Genomic DNA, 13,184 nt, shown 5'->3' on the forward strand with positions numbered 1-13,184 from the left:
ACGTCTTGCCTTCCATCCATTCACTATCCCACTGCAATACATCAGTCGTTCATATTCTCCTCCCCCCTACCCCGCCCTCCTCGCCTATCCCAAACACAGCATCCTTTTCCACGGAGCACGAGATGTCGGTGAAGAACGCACCGTGAATGAGCTTAACGTGCGGTGCTACGGTTCAACACAATTGTTTTGTCCTATATTTGAATAGTAATTTGAGCACCGAAAATAATATATGAGAGACATGCGGTACAATATTGAATTCTGGTTTATTTCTGTGGCGAGTAATAAAAACGCGCGTGATGGAATGATTTAACGGTGAATTTATCCACGTAGGAAACGTATGGGGAAACAACCGAAATTAGAAGTGAAAACATGAGGGAGAGGAGGAGAGCTTTTGGAATAAATACGTGTTGTAATCGGTTACGGTAGGCTGAGAAATATATTCAAACTGTAAAAAGAAAAACCTACGTTCACGTTTATTATTGTTGACAGGCGACGTTTTTGATATTTGCATGCGCTGTTTACAGGGCAAACTGTCTCGCTTTTAATGTATTTATTTGTATTGTGTACATATGAATTATGTACTGTTGACATATTTTGGTGATCATTATAGGCTGTTAGACATATTTCTTGTTTGACAGTTGGATATACAAACGCTTTGGCAGAATATGAGAATATGAGCAGATGGCATGAGCCATAACTGCGTCCAGTCATAATACATATTTCAGCAACTTCAACTATATTTATTTGAACAAGAAAAACATTAAACCTACATTAAATTATCGCTGTTGTGTATTAGAACGACAGGCAAAAGAGATTTTTCATATATATGTATATATATATATATATATATATATATATATATAATCTAATATATCATATAGGCTCTTTAACAACTCATAATTTCAACATTATGCATGGCTATTAGTCTATTATTTCAAACTTCTCACTGATCCTAAGATACATATCTTCAAGTTCACACATTAAGATTTCATAAGCAAAATTCACAAAATACATCAGCAATATACATCACTGAGCATTGAAGGGAATGTCTAAACGTATGTTTGCATAAAGCCAAATACATATAATCATTAAGAAAATTCATGCCATTTCTAACTACTGAGGCACAAAGATTGCTTCTGCTAAATGAAAAAAAACTTCTGTGAAGTTTCCCTTAACCGTACAGTTGTACAGAACTTAGTTGTTTGCTAAATCACTATATTTGCAAGTACCATTTGATAGCTATTGGAATATTGGATCACAAAAAAGTATTCATGTAAGCAGCTGATTGTAACCAAAATATAAATATATCGAGAAAACATTAGAAGAACAATTACTAACTGAGACAGAGTCTTGACATCTCCGTTCTTGTCGTTGAGTAACTGAATACTACGGGCTGGACTTATTAAACCGATCGTGTTGCACTAAAAGCGTTGCATCTCTGACACTCCCTCACTGGACTTTCTCGCTCCTCATCACAACACCCGACTTCCACCAGACCAGAGGGAAAGGAGCCACCATCTCCAGCCTCTGAACCAGTGATAACCTCACCGCAATCATCCCGTCTTCATCTGGGCTGATCCATTGTCTACACTGTCAAGCTCGTCTGTTCACAGAACCAGCGGACGTTTTTTACTCACCTCGTGGTTTGTGTATATGTGTTTGTGTGTCTGTTAAGAAAAAACTGAGACGGATCTGAAGAAAACTGCTATCATCTGAGGATGTTCTGCATGCTGAAGATGTCTGCACTGCGCCTCATGTGGGTCCCCATGCTCTTGTGTTTAACACATGGTGAGTGTCTTAAGCTAGCACGCTACACAACATTTAAGACATTTTAGGTCTTACAATATTTATGTTTGTGTTGTGTGTATGTGTCAATCATGTCATGATGATAAGACCACAGGACATTGTGTAAGAGCAAGACACTCACATTCTCCTGCTAAATGTTATTTTGTGTGTTATTTTAGTTTTATGGAGCAGTTCAGGGTAGTTTAGCACCTGTTCAGTGCTGGGTTTTTTTCTGGTGTCAGGTCACTGTGGGTGTGTGGGGATCAGGATTTCACATCCACTCGGATTGCTAAGTAAATCCCAAACCGAGCTGTGACTCTTCATAGAGCAAGTGACAGCATGACAGTAAAAACGACTGTAGAATGGAGGCGTGGGTGATCGGGGTGGTCCAGTCAACAGAGCAGCTTATGGCCAAACTGTCACAAGCTGTTATTATCTTCTTGTATATTGTGAATGCTTTGTTTCAGCTGGGTGTTCAAAATACTGCTGTGGATTCTGGTGCGTACAGTGAATGTCCTTGATCTGTGACAGTAAGGAGGACAGTGATGGATAGAAATCTCACCCCGGGTAGCGGGTGTTGTCACTTATGCCTCAGATACTGTATAAATGTCCCAGTTTACGCAGCAGGGTCTAATATGTTCCCTCATGTCATGACTCGTGACACATTATGAGGATATGTGAATGTTCTTTACTGTTGGCAGAAGATGCACATTCAGCAGACCATCAATCATCAGATGTGTGTAGTAACCATTTTAAGGGTTACACCAGTATTCGTTTAAAGATTATATGATATGCCAGTTCTGAGCTAGAAGTCAGAGTACATAAGAAACTGTGATGCACAATCCCTTACAAATAAAAATATATGGTATTTATACTGGAAAAGATACATTAAATAATACATTTTCATATATTGAAACCAAGTGCTTGAAGAATATTGATTATATAATTTCATTTGTGGAACCTAATGTTTTCATTAATTTATCCATGTATACAAAGTACGTAAGATTCTTTTTTAGGTCACCTGACAAAACTATTTTAAATTGTGTTGTAACCAGATGAGTTAACTTTTACAGGCTCGCTTTGATAAAAATGCATCTCCTTTGCATATAGTCTTTTGGATATAGCTAGGTTGAATCACACTTTTTTGCATTGTTTGTTATTTGAATAATTTACCTTTAAAGCATTTAGCAGAAACACCAGGGCGGAGTTGTTGACTTAAAAGTAGAAGATGATAAAAAACTGCTTGAGAAAGAGCTGTTACACAACTATACTTGTGTAGCACCTTTTGGGTCTTCTCACAGGATCGCCCAAGTTACATCGTCAGGGTCTGACACTGTTTTATTGAGACGAATCAAATGGAGTGAGCTTGGACAGAAAGATGATTCTTGTTTGACTATACAGTGAAGGAGAGACAAAATAGTCTCCTGAGATCTCCTCAGAATGCCCAAACTCAAGACTGAAGTATCTGACTGCCATAAAACTAGAGCAGAGGGAATTTGTTTCAAAAGTTTTTAGAGAATGAACAAATTTCCTGAAAATTAAAAAAAAAGGTTTTTTTATAAACTGTGGAGCACATCACAAGATATAAATACATTTGAACATAGCTTTTTCCCTACACTAGAGTAAGTATTTCTAATTTATGAAAAAACACAACCTCAACACTCTGGATCTGGAGTATCAATGGCACTGATGAACTAATAAAAAATGGACATTTGATGAACAGTCAGAAGAATGCACTAGAATATTATAAAATCTAATATCTAACCTTTCTGCTCATCACATGCATTATTGAGGCTGGTTGAGTGCTGTTTTGTCACAGGTGCATCTACCTCACAGAGATGATCCCCACTCCAGTAGGTTGGCTCAAATAATCAAACAAAAATATGAGATGTTTAACATGGTTATTATCGAACAACTAGTGCAGTCTAACAGTTGATATGCTATTGCAGTAAATTACTTTAAGCATTGTTGCACCATCTGTGTTTTACATAAATACGATTAGCATTCGGTACCTGATATCATCTCTGCCCCTGTGTTTACTTACTCCATCGATGTCTGCATACGAGAACTCTGAAACAGCGATACTGTATGTTTAACAGCTGTATCAGAGACTTCGAGACAATGTGAAACGGTGCTCAAGGATGCTGTTGTTGTATTTGTTCTGTGTTAGTACTCTGCTGGCATCAAGCCCTCGGTGGTTCTAAAGAAAACATGGAGGTGTATGTCGCTAAGATACAGTAAATTGGCAGAAAATAGTCCAGATTGAAATACATACAGTACACAACACAACTCACGAGAGAGCTGTTACAAAACCATGGTTGGCTACACACAAGTTAAAGTTTAATAAGGAGATGGACAATATAAACAAAGTTCTAACCTTCCAAGAGTAATATTAATGCTGCCCAGAGGAAAATGTTATCTCTTATAGGTTGCTCTTTCTTAGTTTATCTTACATTTAAGTATCAAGTTAGTCTCAGAAATGTGTCCTAAAACTGGTTTGGAGGAATACAAATTTAGATAATTGTTGAAATACATTTAAAAGTATGGAAATGTACAATTAATAGATTGTATATTAGTAAAATAAAATAAATCTTACAGCAATTCATAACTATTTTACAAGGTGGCTAATTCGTATGAATTTGTGGAATTTTGTACAATTTGCTTTAGGCTTTATAGTTTAGGGATGGGGCTTCAGAATTAGTTTTTTTTAAAAGTAATACGTTTTTGTATGACGTGTATCGTATAGTTTTAATACGAATTAGCCACATCGTAAAATTATAAATTCCTGAAAGATCAAGCTTTAAAATATTCTGGATTTGGGCACATTTGATAACAAATGTTACAGTTTATATGGAAATCTTCAATAAAACTGGTTTTGATAGCAGACTTGACCAATCTAAGTTTGTAACATTGTTGAGATCTCTTTTAAACTCATTTGTAAGATTGAAAGTAACTCTATGTATACACCGTATGTATAACATCAGCTTCAAGAGATGAAATGCATAATGTATGATGCAAATGAATGATCAGTTTGCAGTTGAGCAGTTTTAACTGAGCACTTATGTGCAGAAAGCTTTTTTTGCTGATCACAGTCTTGGTTTACCGCAGACGGCAAAGGGGAAAGGAAGCGTCTTTAAAATTATTTAAGAGAGGTTGATAACAGATTCTTAGATACAGGCAAACCAATAAGGATCCTTTGTGTTCGGTGTAGATTTTCAGCAGAATATCGGTACTGTCACAGCAGTGACGTTGGTTTCAAGTCTGCAAGTCAGGCGCTACGGAAACTGTCACATGCATGTGCATGAAAAGGTGCATCTGAGCGTGTCAAAAAGAGCATCAGAAGGGGGAGGGAGGGATGAGAGAAAACAAATGCTAAATCTAGCAAGGACAGACAAGGATTTAAAAAGAAGTATAAAATATTTCAATATTTCGCATGGCTATTTAATTGAGAGGTTAAATGGAAATTAGAGAGTATCCCACCCGCCTCCCTAACACATTCGCTTTCACCTTCATTGTCTTTGGCCTATAAATGAGAATCTTAGTTTTCAGTTCTGGATACTCTCCTGGGGAAATAACATAGCCGTTTACAATTTTCTCTTGAACAGTGAGGTCACAAACATTTCACTGTCAATTAATGTTAGAGATTAGATTATGAAGAGAATTGTTAAATCAGAATGCCAGCAGTGATATCAAAACCATACATAGAAGAGCTCTTGTTACTATGGAAAATCTCTACCCTGGAGATCAGTGTTTGTTGCAGTCATTTCCCCGGAGGTCAGGGTGTATATGACATCACATAGCCAACAGTCTGACAGTCAGACAGCTGGCTGGCATGGAAACATCATCCTCAGTTGCCTGCCTCCAACCAGAAAGGCATCTTCTCTGTGTATCTCTCACTGGCTCACATGAATTTAAAAGTGTCCTTTTATAAAATTTTCATTAACTATTGAAAAAGTGACTAATTCATCCTTAGATAAAATATGCATTGTGCAGACTAATCCGGGAAAAAATTACATAATGTAATCTCTGTAAAAGGGGGTTATGTAATGACTGTGGTGCTTCTGGTGACACTCACAGATGTTTAAAAGGTTTTATTTGAAAGGTCTGAGGTCAGCTTTTCTCCATATAGTACACTTTTAGGTACAGTGTATGCTGATATGATCCTTTTGTACTGTCTGTTTTACTTTACAATAATGTTATATTTGTTAACATTAGTCAATGCATTAGCTAACATGAACTAGCAAAGAGTATTTTTCCGCCGTTATTCATCGTTGTTAATGTTCTTTAATGACAATACATTTGTTAGTTCACTGTGCATTAACTAATGTTGACTTTTAAAGGATAATGTGGAGATTTGAGCGGTATCTAGTGGAAAGGTTGCGAGCCAATCAATGGCTCAATCCACCCCTTCCTTTCGAAGCACTATGGCAAGAGTGTGACGAAGAAGTCATCAGGTTTTGCTTCTAAGCCGAATGAGATAATGTATTGACAAAACGCATTCTGCAGAGCAGTTTGTCCATTTAGGGCTACAGTAGAAACAACATGGTGAATCTCATGTAAGAGGACCCATGGTGTATGTAGACAGAAATAGCTCATTCTAAGGTAATGAAAACAATGCTTTATTATGTAAGGTCTATACACCTCTGAAGACATATTTATGTATATTGTGTTTCTGTCAATAGACCCACCTAAATATTACGCACAGCACCAATTTTAACACAGCACTTATTTAAACAAATACAACCTCATCATACAGTGTTCCCCAATTTTTTACAAAAGCTTAAAAATGGAACACAGAAGTCATTTTCTCTATTGAAGGCCATTGAAAAGTAGTAGTGTATCCTAATCAAAATAGTTGAAATTGTAAATTCATTCTGTAGGGAAATGTAGATCTTGTCTTGCAGATCAGACAATTGGTTATTTTAAGGGTGTGTCAAAATAATTTGTTATGCTTCCACTCCAATCTTTTGTATTTCTGCTATAACTATTCTCTTTCCCACCCTATCTTTCCTTCTTTTTCCTCTCTGCAGCCAATCAGAAGCCAGTAAATAAGAACTCTTGTCATGTTTGCAACTCTGAAATACTTTAACTCATCTCTCGCTCCTTTATTTCTCCCTTTCTTCTCCTTCCTCTTCACCCTAACTTCCCAAAGCCACATTATAAATGTTTTCCTGAAATGTCCTGTAAAGAGATGCCCATAAAACATTCCGCAATAGGAAAGATATAATGTAAGTCTGTAGTCGTAATGTCTGCTCAGTCATTGTTGTGTGTGCAATGTTTTCTGTCCTTCATCTCATTGCACATACATATAAACACTTTTCCAGAGGTCAGAATTGAAAATAGCACAAGATCATTGGTTGAGCGCGATGCAGATGTCTCTGTGGAAACAGCAGGGTGAAGTTTGAAAGAATAAAGATATCAGGTGTGTCTTTTTCTGCTAGTATTTGACTTCCTGGCATATATAGAGACCTGCATCTATATATGAATGTAGATTAATGATCTTGAAATGCAAGAGGATCACCGCTCACCGCTAACTATTTATTTTCCCTCAGAGCTTCTGTGTGGAGACCAAAAGAATAAAGCAGATACTGTGTTTTTCATACGCAGTTCATTCGGACTATTGTCATCCACAATCAGTTTTCATGAGTGGAAATAAAGCTTGCAAGAAATCGCTCTGCCTTGAACTAAAAAAAATACAGCATGCAAAGTTTTAAGCAATGAGAACGCACGCAAAAAAAGAAGCTTCCCATTACGGAGATAGTAATGCCTGTCAGTTTAAACGGCAAGGAAAACGGGCATAGAAAATCTTATAGAGTTTTGTATTAGATAAGAAGCGGATTACGGTTTGTGTTGCTGAGTTTTCTTGATCTTCCAGCAGCTTGGCTTTGCCATGGAGTCTGTGTGGAGGTGGATTCGGACACAGAAGCAGTGTTGGGTAAAGGATTCAAACTAACCTGCATCTCATGCAAGATGAGAGGAGAGACACAAGCTTCAGCCACTGTGGACTGGTGGTTCATGGCTAAAGGCGAGACTGAATTCACACAAGTGAGTAGAAAACGTGTCATTCGGGATATTAAAAGCTTAACTTTATGTGGTCAAGAGGCACAGATGGTGTCTGCATGGTGCGTTACCAAAATGTCATTTTTTTATCGTTTTGTACAAAACAATTCCAAAATAGCTTCATGCTCACATAAATTTAGTTAATGAAATTGGTGGGCTTTTTCTAAACATTTTATCCAGATATTTACAAGGGGGCTGCAACGACGTATGGCCAACTTTATGCATTTTTCATGACTGCTGGACCTCCTCCATTATACAGCACTTAAGCAAACCCACAGCAAATGGACATTAGCAGCCACTTTATAACCTTAGGATGTTTACAATGAGGTCAGGCGAACATCACTGCCATTAAAACAACCACTGCATTTCTGCTGCAACCTAAAATCTGCAGCGCCTCCAAGATTGTTATCCCGCCCCTTTGACTATTATGCCATAATCATACTTGTGGTTAACGCAATTTGGCGAATCATATTGCCATAATTACATTTTTTATGCTGTAAAAGGGAGTGAGGGGGAATGAGAAACTTGACAGTATTTAGGTTTTTTTTAAACATTGTTACAATATTGGACTTCACGATTAATTAACAAAGTTATAAGAAATGCGAAATTAGTTAAGGAAACTCATTTTTTGGAGTTTAAAGAACTTCGATGTGTCCAGATTTTTTGTGCAAATATACTGTAAGGTGAATCACTGTGTATTGTGTCAAATTATAAAGTGAAATTCACCCTACCAATGTACATGACTTTATATAAAAAATTAGGCAATGCAAATCCTACTAAACCCATGAGTATGTAAATACTATTAATATACCATTTAATGTATAAAATAGTGTGGGATGAAATATTGTGTTGAACAAAAAAGTTCTGACAATAAGCCTTGTGTCTGTTATCAAATAAGGCTGTTATGAAAAGATCCAGCTTTTCCAAAGATCTCCTTTAAACTGCTTATTATTTTCCGAAGCGGAATAAAATAGTAATTATAGCTCTTCTTCTCACATTTAGATCTACAATTACGAAGACATTAGGGGCTATATAATGGATGACCGCTTTGCTGATCGTCTACACTGGAACGGCAGTAAAAATACTGTGGATGTGCAGGACGGCTCAATCTACATCCTCAATGTCAGCTATAATGATACGGGGACCTATCGATGCTACTTCAACCGGAATCTCTTCTTTTCCAATTACGAATTCCACACCAATGACACCAAGTTTGTCAAGCTCAACGTGGTGGGCAAAGGTACATTCATTAAATGTTACATATAACGAAAAATAAAAAACATCTGTTCATAAGGTGAAATTCAGTATGCAAATAGAAATGAAAAAGCAGACCACAGATAGCATCTGGTGTCATTCATCCATTTAAGGATGTCTATTTAGATGTCAAACTCAAGGAAACAGCCATTGGTCCTGAAAGCAAACATTGTTGCCATAGCAGCAGCATCGGGCTTTCATCACAGTGGATGTCATTGACTCATAAACGTTTAGTTGTCTGTTAGCAAGAAAAGTTAAGAGTCATTTTCATTTTAGTATTCCTTTTTATTTAAACATACAACTATTAGCATTATTGTTTATATGACTGACAGTATTTTAATTGCATACTTTCAAATATTATAGATTCTTAACCTAATAATTTTACTTTTCTAACAATCCTACAAAAAAAGTGTCTGGAAAGTGTTTTATTTGTCGAGGGTTGTTCCAGATTAAATTTTTCAAGCTAATGGACCCAGGTCATTTTTTTTAAACCAAAAAACTTTCAGTTTAAGAAAAGGTGTCATTTGAACAATATATTTACTCTTGTGTTGCCTTGGAGAATATTTTGAATATTTTAACATTAAAAAGTGGAAAAAAAATATTAAAAAAATGATTTGAAATATTATTGATCTTGAAAATATTATTAAATTGTTGTGAAGCCCTCTGATTGAGAGACTCAGCTTGAAAGCAAATGTTTTGCACAACAAGTAACTCAATTGTCATTTCTGCTTACAGCACAAAAGAATGACGCTTCTGCTGAGAGTGTGTGTTTCCATTAGGGTAGATAGTGGAATATAACACATCACATAAGTTCACTGGGTGATAATTGAATCAGACTTATCTGTACCTCCTGTCTGAGGCTGATGCATGAGTCAGGGTCGCACCAGCAGTGATGTCACCACTGGTCTTATGAGTGCTACACTACATCTATATTTATAACTTAAACCTTTACAAATATGTCTTTGACAGCAGAATCTATTAAGCAGCATCAAATGAAAACGTGACTTTGTGAAATAATAAATTAACTTCAATTTAGAGAATACGTTTATGAATTCTCACCCCTAGCTACTCGAGGCGTGGCATCAATCTTATCTGAGATCATGATGTACGTTTCCATCATCGGGCTACAAGTTTGGCTGGTGGTGGAGATGGTCTACTGTTACAGGAAAATAGCTGCAGCTGGAGAAGAGGCGTTGAGAGAGAGCGAGTGAGTGTTTCTTTTGTCTACTTATGAAAACACAGGATGATATAGGTCTTGTTTATTATTCCCTGACAGGTAACACTCACAACTGCATTATTAAAGGGGAAAAATATTAAAAGGATGCTGCAATAGGACACTTTATTCCATATTTCCCCTCTTATTAATTCCGTAGCTACATTTTGCCTTTTTCTTCAAAACTGTGTTTTGCACAATTCCTGTGTATCTGTGACACGGTTGTTTCGTAATACTGCCCTGTTTTCTAAACTCAAGTTGTTTTCTTGTTATCTTCCTCTTCACACTTCTGTTTTCTGTCATTTCTGCCTTTCTTCTTATTCTTTCAGGGCGGAATATTTAGCTATAACCACAGAGAGCAAAGTTAATTGTGCAGGTGTAGCAGTGACGGAATAACACAGGTAGGTTTGTTAAAGCCAATGAAAAAAACTTCCTATCCGGACCCATTCATTTGCTCAAAGACACAGGCAACATATATACACAAGTTTTATTCTGAATTGAACGTTTTATTCATTTCTTTTCAGGGTCAAGAAAACTCTCATGCCAAAAGCTTGAAGCTCCATCCATCATGACATCACCGACTGCCTCCTCCGTCACCCCCACTGATACTCTGTGACTGCAGGGCCGTTGTTTAGACGCATCAGGGACACACAACACATAGATATGGAAGGGTTTTGATCAAAACAAGACTCAAGTTATTCTACATTGTAGACAACAGCATTGAGGTTCAGATATGAAGGATGAATTAACAGGTTTAAATGTGTAACACTGAACAATACCAAGTACCGATACATGACTTGAACATACAGTATGTGTTTGAGCATCTGCTGTTTTTTTTTCCACACGAGGTGAACTACGCTTGACGTGTAAAAAATGCAAAAATTCACAATTGTATCTACTGAGCCAGAGGACAGCTTTACCAAAATGCTATATATGAGCCGGTTAAAATTTGACAAACATATTAGAAAACTTTATATAGAAAATTTAAACAATTTCACAAATGTAGAATATATCACAAAAAAAATCCCTGAATAATAATCGCTAGTACTGTGAATGTGACCCTGACTGTGAAAACGATGTTATTTTGTAAAAATATAATCTGACATCTTCAATATAGGCCATGTCAAAGATTGAAATTATAGTGAAAATAAGTATTAAAATCTAATTTTAACATCATATTTCGATGATTAGACTTTAGACTGTATTTACAGACAGGATAAGAAATATAGATTATATACATACACAGAGAAATAATGTATATTATTTAGAAATTGATCATTGTGAGGGAAACACGACCAAGTCCCAGTGAAATAAAAAATGACAATGCCTTTTTTCATGAAATATTGCAGAGGTTAATGTAAATAGTTTATCAATGTGGGTCATTCTCTTTTGAAAAAACTGTGTGCCCTCATAATCATAGGTAAAATCTGAAAATGCACTTCCGTTTCTATAGTGACTGTCAATCTTAGATGACGCATGTTAGACAAAAACCACAGCCATCTTTTTTCTCATTCAAAATTCCATTTCACTCGGAAATACGTCAAAATACAGAAGTAAAAACGATCGCAACTTCCCGTTCAAAGAGACAGAAATATTTCTGGAACAACCTGCAAGAATAATCGAGAGTAAAACCACGTTATCAAATCTCATCCATGTAGCCTACAGGTGGCACTCTCTCTCCTCACCTGTGCAAAACTCACATTGTCAGTGACATTCTTTACAAGTGTAAAGCAATTGAATGTCAAGTTTGTTTTAACCATAAGTGGAAAAAGTGCATTATTGTCTATGATAACTTAGCCAAGCTCAGCTTCCCCTGGTGGGAAGAAAATATAGAAATCATCAGAGAATTTCTAATTAATTGAATTGTGATAAGGAGAATTGTGTTGGGTTTAATAGGTACAATAATGATCTCTGATGGTAATTTGTTGGTTGCTATTAGTGGGATGATACCTGGTGGATGGGAACCAGTAAACACTATTAAATCCTACGAGACAAAGGCCCAACACACCACAAAATGCATAATGGTATTTGTAACAGAAAACAATAGAATTTTATCAGCCAGGACCACAAGACCTACTGAAGTTCTCTTTTTAAATGTGGTATTAAGATAAGTCATAATGTTGACCAAACAAGTTTTCTAGGCTTGACTGATAAAATAAACAAGGGCTGAATGAAATCATTTTAAATGACTCCAACGTGTGCCTCCTGTGTGACCAATGCCCGAGCCTCTAGCTCTTCAAGCTTTCATGAAAAAGGAATGAGAAGAAAAACAGGAATGGGTTGCATTCATTCACAAGTGCAGTAAAAACCTTCCAGTTTTTCCTTCCCCTCTTAGTAGCCAATTTCTGGTAGTGACCATAGAGGGCGGCACAACACTGCCTAAAGTCTCACTGCGTTTATGCATGAATAACTTTCTTGAGACTTCCCAGCTCTGGTTTTCCTACTTTTATATATTTTATTCAGTGTTTGTTACATCGATTTCTACTGCATGACTTCAATACATGTTTATTAATACTGTGATAAAGGCTGCCAGTTGTGATAATTACTGTCTAACAGTATGTTTGTGTGTGGATAACTTAAACATAGATGGTATTCTACTGACACATAGGTGTCACAGAAAATTACTATCTAATGTCTGCAGCTCTGTGGCATTTTGTAGAAGGATGCATTTCATATTTAAGTGAAAATATTGCTTGGCAAATTATGGGCAAGATAGTACAAAATAAATTAAAATGCATAAAACTTATGTGTGGTGTTTAAATTTCTAATGTGTATGTGTTTGAAAGGTATAATCGGATAAGTCTGATGATGTGTCTAGCAATACATCATTAAAGGGACAGTTAACAAAAAATAATTGCATGATTTATTCATC

At 36.4% G+C, this 13,184-nt stretch overlaps 1 protein-coding gene across 2 annotated transcripts; it reads left to right on the forward strand.

The window, feature by feature from the left end:
- The first annotated feature begins 92 nt into the window (after positions 1 to 92).
- scn1ba (sodium channel, voltage-gated, type I, beta a) lies at positions 93 to 13,050 on the forward strand. 2 transcript variants are annotated; one of them, XM_056762550.1, is made up of 7 exons: positions 93 to 422; positions 1,676 to 1,788; positions 7,661 to 7,830; positions 8,848 to 9,085; positions 10,165 to 10,306; positions 10,642 to 10,713; positions 10,837 to 13,050. In XM_056762550.1, the coding sequence occupies exons 2-6, from the start codon at positions 1,719 to 1,721 to the stop codon at positions 10,706 to 10,708; spliced, it is 687 nt and encodes a 228-aa protein (XP_056618528.1). In that variant the 5' UTR covers positions 93 to 422; positions 1,676 to 1,718; the 3' UTR covers positions 10,709 to 10,713; positions 10,837 to 13,050. The 2 variants fall into 2 exon arrangements, with proteins under 2 accessions (XP_056618528.1, XP_056618529.1); XM_056762551.1 differs by having other exon boundaries at positions 93 to 1,788; positions 7,664 to 7,830.
- The last annotated feature ends 134 nt before the right edge of the window (positions 13,051 to 13,184 follow it).

Source organism: Triplophysa dalaica, chromosome 12, assembly GCF_015846415.1.
Source record: "Triplophysa dalaica isolate WHDGS20190420 chromosome 12, ASM1584641v1, whole genome shotgun sequence".
Classification (NCBI taxonomy): domain Eukaryota; kingdom Metazoa; phylum Chordata; class Actinopteri; order Cypriniformes; family Nemacheilidae; genus Triplophysa; species Triplophysa dalaica.